General features: G+C 46.5%; 2 protein-coding genes across 3 annotated transcripts; one reads left to right on the top strand and one right to left on the bottom strand.

Annotated features, from left to right (window-relative positions):
* smdt1 (single-pass membrane protein with aspartate rich tail 1) lies at positions 1-5,167 on the top strand. 2 transcript variants are annotated; one of them, XM_033013371.1, is made up of 3 exons: positions 1-201; positions 2,848-3,020; positions 4,034-5,167. In XM_033013371.1, exons 1-2 carry the CDS (start codon positions 40-42, stop codon positions 2,983-2,985), a joined length of 300 nt encoding a protein of 99 aa, XP_032869262.1. In that variant the 5' UTR covers positions 1-39; the 3' UTR covers positions 2,986-3,020; positions 4,034-5,167. The 2 variants fall into 2 exon arrangements, with proteins under 2 accessions (XP_032869262.1, XP_032869261.1); XM_033013370.1 differs by having other exon boundaries at positions 2-201; positions 2,848-2,991.
* An 895-nt stretch (positions 5,168-6,062) lies between these two features.
* Positions 6,063-10,456, bottom strand: ndufa6 (NADH:ubiquinone oxidoreductase subunit A6). The gene is made up of 3 exons (XM_033013369.1): positions 10,269-10,456; positions 8,617-8,732; positions 6,063-6,245 (listed from the first exon to the last, which is right to left on the bottom strand). Exons 1-3 carry the CDS (start codon positions 10,399-10,401, stop codon positions 6,114-6,116), a joined length of 381 nt encoding a protein of 126 aa, XP_032869260.1. The 5' UTR covers positions 10,402-10,456; the 3' UTR covers positions 6,063-6,113.

Genomic DNA, 10,456 nt, shown 5'->3' with positions numbered 1-10,456 from the left:
ACGTCAGCGGCGGGCAGCTTCCTCCCTCCTTCTACAAACATGGCGGCGCTTGGGCGATCTCTGCTTGGACTCAGGAACACCCTGCAGGTTGGGGTGGTTCGAGGCTTCCTGAATCCCCAGAGAAAGCCTGGGAGGCAGCTCGACTCGGTCCGGAACATGTTCGTGACGAAAGCGGGGTCCATTTTACCCAAACCTGAAAAGGTAACGTCGCGTCTTGGGAGGGGAGGGTGTTGACCGGAAATGGATCGCTTCCGGCGCGCTGCGCCAATCAGCGAGCGGCGAGCCATGATTGTCATGTCCTTTGGCCAATCACCAGCTAGGTGGGCGGGTACGGACTGCAAGTTGAAGGTTTGCAGATGCTGAAATCCTGAAATAAAATTTGAAACACTCGGCTGCCTGATGAAAGGTCTTCGACCCCAATATGTTTAACAGGTTCCCCTGTCACAGATGCTACCTGTCCTACTAAGTGATTTTAGCATAGTTCTCTTTTTATTCCAGTATTCAGCTATTTACCTCCTAAGACCAGTGAGATCTTGGCTGCTTGACCTTGGCCTGTTCTCCAGTTTCCTACCTGAGACACAAGACACTGCAAATGCCGGAGTCTTGAGGGTAAAACAAAGTGCTGGAGAAAGATAGCGGATCAGGCAGCACCTGTGGGGGGAAAATGGACAGATGATGTCCAAAATGAAAACGGTTTGTTCTCTCCATAGAAACAACTTGACCTACCACTTCCTCCAGCACTTGGTTTTTTGCTTCTATCTAAAATCACATTATTTTTAAAGCTGGAAATTCCAGTTTTATTTTAATTTCAGATTTCCAGCATCTGGAGGGTTTTTTTAATCTTCTTATCTGTTTCTCCTAACGACTCTGATATATTGACCTAAACTCTGTTCCTGATGAATATTTTTTAACCATGGTTAATCAAGGGAAGTGGATATTACTATAATTTCAATTCGTTTTTTAATTCCTTATTTAGCCTCTGAAAATATTCTTAGTCACTCTAAGACGGAAATTCATTGTTAATTACTGGTGGACATAGGTTGCTCATCCATTAGCATTAAAACTTGGCTTACTAAAGATGGTGGAAGTAACAAATGTGGCTTAAAAATAGTTGGATCTGAGTGATTGGTGTTTATAAATTCAATGCTTTCAGAAAAATTAAGGAAGGAAAAAAGGAGATGGCAATACTGATAGTGGAAGATGTTTCAGTATAGGAGTAAAGAGGTTCTTCTGCAGTTGTATAGGGCTCTGGTAAGCACATCTGGAGTATTGTGTACAATTTTGGTCTCCTAATTTGAGGAAGGACATCCTTGTGATTGAGGCAGTGCAGCGTAGGTTCCCGAGATTGATCCCTGGGATGGTAGGACTGTCATATGAGGAAAGATTGAAAAGACTAGGCTTGTATTCACTGGAGTTTAGAAGGATGAGGGGGAACTTATAGAAACATATACAATTATAAAAGGACTGGACAAGCTAGATGCAGGAAAAATGTTCCCAATTTTGGGCGAGTCCAGAACCAGAACCACAGTCTTAGAATAAAGGGGAGGCCATTTAAGACGGAGGTGAGAAAAAACTTTTTCACCCAGAGAGTTGTGAATTTGTGGACTTTCCTGTCATAGAGGGCAGTGGAGACCAAATCACTGGATAGATTTAAGAGAGATAGAGCTCTAGGGACTAGTGTAATCAAGGGATGTGGGGCGAAGGCAGGCACGGGTTATTGATTTGGGACGATCGGCCATGATCACAATGAATGATGGTGCTGGCTCGAAGGGCCAAATGGCCTCCTCCTGCACCTATTTTCTATGTTTCTATGTTGTAGTGTTGGATAGAGAGGATGTCCTCAAGGGAAAAGAACAGAAACGATCTGGTTAGAGTTGAGAAGCAAAAGGGGCGTGATCATCTTGAGAAGCATATTTATGATATACAGTGCATGATTCATAAAGTGTTAGTATGGGGGACTTTCAACATTGATTGAGGAAGGATAAAGAGAAAGGAGGTAGACACAAAAAGCTGGAGTAACTCAGCAGGACAGGCAGCACTTCTGGAGAGAAGGAATGGGTGACGATTTGGTCGAGATCCTTCCAGACAGTCATTCCAGACTGAGTTACTCCAGATTTTTGTGTCTATCTTTGGTTTAAGCCAGCATCTGCAGTTCCTTCTTCCTTCCTTCCTTCCTTCCTTCCTTCCTTCCTTCCTTCCTTCCTTCCTTCCTTCCTTCCTTCCTCCAAGAGAAAGGAGGTGGGTAAGTTTTGCTACCCTACAGCTCCAGTGACCCAGGTTGGATTCTGACTTGTGGTGTTACCTGTGTGGAGTTTGCACATTTCTCCTTACGACGCTGTGGTTTTTCCCTGGGTGCTCAGGTTTCTGCCCACATCCTAAAGATTGCTGTAAGGTTAACAATGTGTACTGTTCCTCGAGTTTATGTTGGGCCTTGGTGTAACAGTGCAAGGGGAGGCTGTGTGAATATACCAATGGTCTTTTGTAAAACAAGTGCGCACAGCTTTTCAAGAATATAACGTAAGGTGTCTATAATTATTGTCTGATTTGATTGGAAAAGCATGCAAACAAAAGGTTTTCACTCTATCTTGGTAAATGGACAACAATAATAAACCAAAGCATATTTCCAGCATTTTGTCTTTCACCCCCTTCAAGCCGGTGGAGTGAAAGCCTGCACCCCTGGGAGGGAGAGTCCCCACTCCAGTCAGAGAACTGCCACCCGAGCCTTGGCTGACACCTGCATATTGTGTGGCCATTCTGTGGGACAGGGATAGATAGGCTATGCTGTTGTGTACGGAGTATGAAAAATTGGAAGAGGATACGTGTGAAGTTTCATTTTCTTCCCTGCAGATTTCCTTCGGTCTTATGAAAGTCTTCATTGTGGTCATTCCTTTCCTGTACATGGGCACGTTGATCAGCAAGAGCTTTGCCTCGCTGCTGGAGGAGCACGACATCTTTGTCCCAACCGATGATGACGATGATGATTAGCACTGGGTAACGGAACCGGTCGGCATGTTTGTTACGTGAGATGATAAAGTATTATTGTATTCATGGGCGGAAATCCCGGGGGGGGGGGGGACAGGGGACGGGGCACGTTACCTCCATGTTTTGAGAGGTGGAGGACAATTCCCCCCCCCCCCCCCCCCCATGTTTTGTAATCCTGATTTTGAAATTTGGTGGGGGATAAAATCTCCGCTTTCCGCGATACTGTGGGGGTGGGACTGATGATCGAGGGCGCTGAATGGACGAGAGAGACATTGGTCAGCAGGCAATGGGGATAGAGTAACATTTTCCATTTTGGAGGGTGTGTGATGTTATTTAGAGTGGGGATAGAGTAACAAAAAGGACAATTTGAATAAGGACCTCAAATCTCCCTCCCCAAGTGGCATTGGTGAACAAGTCTGAAGAAGGGTCTCGACCCCAAACGTCACCCATTCCTTCTCTCCAGAGATGCTGCCACACCCGCTGAGTTACTCCAGCATTTTGTGTCTACCTTTGATTTAAACCAGCATCTGCAGTTCTTTCTTACACATCTTTTAACTGTTGCCAGTTTCTTGTTAAACCAGCTTCCAATTCCAAACCTGCTCCTGATCTCTTGATCATTCTTCCAGATTTTTTGTTAGTATGTCCATGCATGTTATAATTTTATCACTGTGTTTGGTCACTACCCACAGTCAGTGGTATTCTGCAGTTATAGATCGAGTCATAGAGTGATACAGAGTATCTTCGGCCCAACTTGCCCACACCGAACAACATGTCCCATCTAACTAGTCCCACCTGCCTGCGTTTGGCCCGTATCCCTCCAAACCTGTCTGATCCATGTACCTGTCTAATTGTTTCTTATACTTTGCAATAGTCCCTGCCTCAATGACCTCCTCTGGCAGCTTGTTCCATACACCCACCACCCTTTGATGTTCAGTATTAGTGCACAACCCCCTCTCCAGTGGATATAACTGTGCAGGGGGGAGGGGGAATAAATGTTTAGCAGAAAGAGATGCTGAAAAGGTATCATCTCTTCTCTCTTCTTGTCTTTCAGGTTTCTGCTCACAAGTTGGTCTCATTTGATTGGAAAACCATGGGAGTCATGAACTGTACATATTAATCCTGTACGTAAATTGCCCAAATCCCTCGGACTGAAGAGACAATTCCTCTGAAGAGGGAAACAATCAAAAGCATGGCCATATTTTGCATGTGTTGCACATACAGTGTGTGTGGGGTGGGGTTGGGTCTACAGGGTGTGGACGGACACTCAGCAGTCATCAGAGTTAGTCACTCTTCTAAGAAAACTTTTCCTATTTTAGTTAGATTAGCACTTATTTAGACAAGGGCCTCTGATGTGTGAATTGCGTTTGTTTTAAATCTGATTTTCCCTGCTTCCAACAAAACAAACCCAGACTAGACTTCGGAACAAATGTCCCGTTGTAACGATCCTGACGCTTTTGCTTCAGAATTGGGATTGAATGGCACAGGTATGCTGTGGATGCCTTTGAATTGCAGTCCCTCTATAAATGGGGGCATGCTGATGCCAACAAAATGTGCCCTGCAGCGTGTGTTGGTAGATGAATTCTAGAATGGTCAGATTAAACACTCGAATAGTCGGTCAAATTTTATAATCTGCAGATTGGAATCGTCAACAAAGCCTTTCATGATTTGGAACAGTGGAACTTGCACTTTTTATGATACAGGGAAAGTATATATATAGGAAAATGGAAAACGTTTCTTCCTTGAAACGGCACAGGAATTTAATTGCTATGCCAGAGTGTCTGGGGAGAAGGTGGTTTAAAAAAAACATGGAGTTAAACTTCAGAAGCATCAAGTGGAGTGCAATATATTCAGCAGTAAATCGCCTGCACTGGGAATAAGCAGTTCTTTCCAACATTGCTGCCAGTAATACAGAGAGATCAATGTTAAGGCAAATTGGACGTGCTGTTGGCTGGTTGTATTCACTTGGCCTTTCACTTGGAAAATTCTACGGTGTGGAATGGATAGAATATGTCTCCAGTGAGTGTACACATCAGGTGTAGGTGCTTGCTCTTTGCTTTTTGGCTCCATGTTTTGTCCACGATGTGTGGGGTCAATAGCCCCAGTTCAATTGCCTTTGGCTTAAAGATTTGCCGGTGTTTTGATGGACTGTGCTTCTGTCACCCACAATAAAAGTGATTGAACCTGACCTGACAAATCGTGTTTTTATGTGTAGGAAGGAACTGCAGATGCTGGTTTAATTCAAAGATAGACACAGAATGCTGGAGTTACTCAGCGGGACATGCAGCATCTCTGGAGAGAAGGAACGGGTGCAGTTTCAGGTCGAGATCTTCTTCAGACTGCAGTCTCCGAAATGTCACCCATTCCTTCTCTCCAGAGATGCTGCCTGTCCCGCTGAGTTACTCCAGCATTTTGTGTCTAACTCGTGTTTTTAAACTGCTTTACTTCTGCACAAGCTGCATGTTGAGAAATTATTTAACAGATTTGTACATTGTGGTCTGAAGTTTGCAAGTCTCCCAACCCTAGGGTAAATGCAGGCTGTGTGGCCTGGATACGGATTGTAAACCGTGATACATTCTCTCCAACACAGTGGTGCTTTGCTGCACCTTTTTTTAATATGTAGTTTTTCCCATCCATCCATTCTCTTAATTTCCATGTTTATTTCCCACCATGTCCGATCGTGAAATCTTCCTGATCAGGCAGTGCATTTATCCAGACTCGCTCAAACTCCCATTATTACCAAGGGCTTTTTCTCGTTCTTTCCCGCCTCTATTTTTGCCATGGGTCGTGAGTCTGCAGATGCTATATTTTGCATCCGGTCAAAGGCGACGGAGGGCTGGGGCTTACCTGGATCGGGAACCGCTTCGGTAGACCGAGAGACCGGCAGACCGGACTTTGTAATTAATACAATAATGTAAAATTGTCCCTAGTATGTGTACGGTAGCGTTAGTGTGGGGGGATCACTGGTCGGCGTGGGACAAAAGGCCTGTTTCCGTGCTGTACCTCTAAACTAAAGAATACAGGCCAATGAATTCCAGATACAAATAACCTCCCTTTAATACCTGATCAATAAAGCCATCAGATTTATTATTCTGGAATATGTTTATTTTACAACAGACAGTGAGCCTCATTATTTACACATCATGTCCCCCATAGAATCTGGAGAGGAAATCGGTGGGTCGGGGAGTCTCCGTTTCGTGAAAGTAACGCATGATGTGTGTCTTCTGTTTCCAAACTCTGATTGTTTCTTCAAGATCCAATTTACCCTGGAAACAAAAAAAACAACAGCGTGTGAAATCAGGGCAGTGAGAAAGACGGAAGGGAAAGGTAACTGTAGTTTAGTTTAGAGATACAGCGTGGAAACGGGCTCTTCAGCCCACCGAGTCGGCACCAACCAGCGATCATCCTGTATACTGACACTGTCCTACACACTAGGGTCAATTTACAGAAGCCAGTTAACCTTTGGAGCGTGCGAGGAAACCGGAGCACCCGGAGAAAACCTATGCAGTCACAGGGAGAAGGTGCAAACTCCATACAGACAGCACCCATGGTCAAGATCGAACTCGGGTCTCTTGCGTTGTAAGGCAGCAACTACTACTGTACCGCCCTGAAGCAGAAGAATGGAAAACGCAAAAGTAATTTGTAAGTTCAGTTACAAAAGATGGAATTCTTCATCGGATAGGCAGAAGAAAAAACTGATTTTGCATTTCAGGTTGACGACCTTTCATTAAACTAAGAAAAGATAGGAATCAAACATGTTTTGAGTTGCAGAGGCTTGGAAAGAACCTAGTCTGTGATAAGGTGCAGGCTCAAGGACCCTCAACCCAAAACAAGCCAAGTTGAGGACTCAAAGTGCTGGAGTAACTAAGCAAGTCAAGCATGATCTCTGGAGAAGAAGGAGGTCTCTGGAGTCTGAAGAAGGGTCTCGATCTTCTTGTGTTTGAGGCAGCAGAAGTTATGTAACGCCCTCAAGGTGCTGTAGCCAGTTAGGCCTTCTGCATTCAGCTGCAGCAGGGTGATGCCATCTGGTTCGACATCCGTAGATGCCCGCCCTAAAAAGGGCGCATGCTCCAGGTTGGCGCCAAGCCACGGCGACTGAGGTTGGATTGGGGCTGTAACCTGAAACGTCACCTATTCCTTCTCTCCAGAGATGTTGCCTTTCCTGCTGAGTTACTCTTTTGTGTCTTATTATCTATCCATGTTCTCCAGAGATGATGTTTCAGTTCGGGACCCGTCTCCAGTCCGATGAAGGGTCCAGACCCAAAATGTTACCTATCCATGTTCTCCAGAGATGCTGCCTGACCCACTGAGTTACTCCAGTACTTTGTGTCCTTTTTTATAAACCACAAGCCAAGTTGAGTTGCATTTATTGTCACATATATACACAATACAATTCAATTTATTGTCATTTGGACCCCTTGAGGTCCAAACGAAATGTCGTTTCTGCAGCCATACATTACAAAACAAAAAGACCCGAGACACAACACAGTTTACACAAACATCCATCACATCGTTGTGATGGAAGGCAAAAAAAAACTTATCTCTCCACTGCACTCTCCCCCCCATGTCAGAGTCAGAGTCAAAGTCAAAGCCCCCGGCTGGCGATGGCGATTGTCCCGCGGCCATTAAAGCCACGCCGGGTGATGCAAGGTCGCACACCGGGTCTTGGTGTTAGAGCCCCCGGCGTGCGCTCGCAGAGTCCCGCGGCCATTCCAAGCCGCGCGGGGCGATGGTGTAAGGCCCCGCTAAGGTAATCTTCAACCCCGCAACTCGGGCGGGAGAAGTCGTCGTTGCGGAAGCCCCGAAAAGCGGTCACCCAGCAGGGACCCGCGGGCTCCCGGTGCCGCCGTCCGCCAAACCCGCAGTTGCAGCCTCCGAATCTCCGGAGGTCGGGTGGCAGCAGCGTCCACCACAGCTCCACCCGCTCCGGACTCGGCCAGCCCCGTGACGGTGAGTAGTCGGTAGCTCCGCAGCTGGAACCCCAGGTCGTTCCTGTTGGAGGCCGCTCCACGTTGCAGCCCCAACGACAACGGAGACCCGACAAAGAAAAGGTCGGGTCTCCCGTGCAGGGGAAAGATTTTAAAGTTATCCCCTCCCCCCCCACACACATACCCCAACAAAAAAAATAACAAAAACTACGTAAAAACGAGACAAAAAATAATAAAACAGACGGACTGCAGAGGCCGCTGCTGACGAGAGTCGCGCCGCCCACCGAATATATATGGTGAGGAACAGGCACAAGGAAAATCTTACTTTCAGCAGCAACATCACAGGATTTTTGACTTTCCACAAGTGCTTCTTGACTACATTTTTCATAAAGGTTTAATTTACTGCTTCTGAATACTACTATTCTAGAAATCAACCTCATACTTGGTTTCTGTTAATTATTCAACTGCATTTGTACTTTTAACGAAAGGCATGTGCTTTTGTCTCTATTTCTGTTAACTACTTGAACCTTAAGCATAAATTTAGAGAGTAAAAGAATATGCAAAACTTGCAATTAGTTTTCAGTAGAGGTGAGTAAGCTCTTGTCTAATTTGAACCAGAACAAGTTAGATCTGAATGAATATCTAAGAGCAGTGGTGGTGGGCTCAAAACAAACTTGGTGCTGTTTCATTGATCACAATTTCCCTTTACCTTAATCACCAGCAAGTCGATAACCCTGGGGTCTGTGACGTGGGCGTTTTTCATGAACATCTCCCTCACCTTTTCACGTCCTTGTTTGGCTGAGATATCCAGATTAAATTTCTGTACTGTAGAGATACGATGGGAAATATCAATCTGCGGTCAAATGGTACAGGATTCTATCCCACACTCAGATGGCTCAGAAATGAGCCATTCGGCCTGACTGGTCAATGTTATGGGCCTGTTCCACTTACGCAACTTTTTCGGCGACAGCTAGGTCGTTACAGTTCGCCGAAAATTTTCAACGTGTTTCAAATCCAGCGACGACCAGAACATGGTACGACTCTTTGGGCGACTACTCACGACCATACATGCTTCACCCCACGACATGTCGCCGGTGTGTCGCCTGTATGGTCGTGAGTCGTCTCCTCAGTCACCCAAAGAGTCGTAGCGTCTTTCTGGTTGTCGTGGGATTTCCAACATGTTGAAAATTTTCAGCAACCTGCAACAACTATGACGGGTATCGGCAGTCACCGAAAAAGTCAAGTAAGTGGGACAGGCCCATAAGAATGTTCACCCCACAAAAGGTTCTTCCCAACCTAACACAACCTGGATGTGTCTGAAGACTATTTTGCCTGTTACTCCAGCATTTTGTGTCCATCTTTGGTTTAAACCAGCATCTGCAGTTCCTTCCTACAACCTGGATACCTTCTATTATCTTTCTTGAGAGACTAGATTTTATGTAACTCAATATGCTAACCAATAGACACAAGGAACTGCAAATGCTGGTTTACAATATTTACAATATTTCTGATTTGGTTATGGGTCAATCAGGTCATGGAGATAAAATTCATCCCGTTGTTCGTTGCAGGCGACCCTCACACCTCGACCATGCGCTCCTGACACAGGTGTGCACTCATCCCCCAGGTACAACATCGCCCCATAGAACCTCAAGCATAAGATTTTGCTTCATAACCTCAATCACAGGCTGGCACAAAGAGCTCAACACTGCCGCCAAAGCTGATGTAGTGGGTTTTAGGTCTATCCCAGGGACAATCGCAGTCAATTAATGAGACACAATTGCACAGTTGGAGATGCCATTAAACTATCTCCACTTCCAGAGTCATACAGCACGGAAACGGACCATCGGCACAAATTGCTCATGCCGACTAAGATGCCCCATCTACACCAGTCCACCCTGCTCGCATTTGGCCCATATCCCTCTGTACTTTTCCTATCCATGTAATTGCCCAAATGTCTTTTAAATGTTCGTATAGTACCTGCCTCATATCAGTCTGAAGAAGGGTCTCGACCCGAAACGTCACCCATTCCTCTGCCTGTCCCACTGAGTTACTCCAGCATTTTGTGTCTATCTTCGGTTTAGACCAGCATCTGCAGTTCCTTCCTACACAATATTCTTCCACAGTTGCTTGCTGATCCTGCGACTGTCTGTGTGCGACCCGGCCCGCACCCCCCTCCCCCCTAGACCGGCAACACAGTCACTTTGGTCACCCCGCCAGGCTGGGATCCTACCCTCGTCCCCCGGCTTCTCCCACTACCCGGCGCTGGCTCCAGGCGAGGCCCCCGCTTCCCGCGGCCTGTCGCCGGGCCGCTGCTCGACCTTGAGCCGGACCCACACCAACCCTAATGCCGCTGCTCCTTACTGGTGTTGGGCACCTCGCGGTACCAGGCCCGGTACAGCTCCCGCACCCGCCGCTTGGCCTCCCCTTGGTCCCGTGATAGGAACGGCTTCACAACCTTGACCGAAGCGGCAACGCTGCGGCACGCGGCCGCCATCTTCCCTGCTCAGAGGGAAGCCCCGCCCCCGTAAACCACGCCTCCGGAATTAAGT

The sequence above is a fragment of the Amblyraja radiata genome, chromosome 38, assembly GCF_010909765.2.
Source record: "Amblyraja radiata isolate CabotCenter1 chromosome 38, sAmbRad1.1.pri, whole genome shotgun sequence".
Taxonomy (NCBI): domain Eukaryota; kingdom Metazoa; phylum Chordata; class Chondrichthyes; order Rajiformes; family Rajidae; genus Amblyraja; species Amblyraja radiata.
Note: the sequence above shows the minus strand (reverse complement) of the source record. Positions and strands in the feature narration are given on the sequence as shown.

Coding starts and splice junctions, on each gene's coding strand:
- smdt1 (XM_033013371.1), top strand. CDS start 40: ATGGCGGCGCTTGGGCGATCTCTGCTTGGACTCAGGAACACCCTGCAG. Junction 202..2,847: donor TTTTACCCAAACCTGAAAAG/GTAACGTCGCGT, acceptor TCTTCCCTGCAG/ATTTCCTTCGGTCTTATGAA.
- ndufa6 (XM_033013369.1), bottom strand. CDS start 10,401: ATGGCGGCCGCGTGCCGCAGCGTTGCCGCTTCGGTCAAGGTTGTGAAG. Junction 8,733..10,268: donor CCGCGAGGTGCCCAACACCA/GTAAGGAGCAGC, acceptor GTATCTCTACAG/TACAGAAATTTAATCTGGAT. Junction 6,246..8,616: donor TCGACTTGCTGGTGATTAAG/GTAAAGGGAAAT, acceptor TTTTGTTTCCAG/GGTAAATTGGATCTTGAAGA.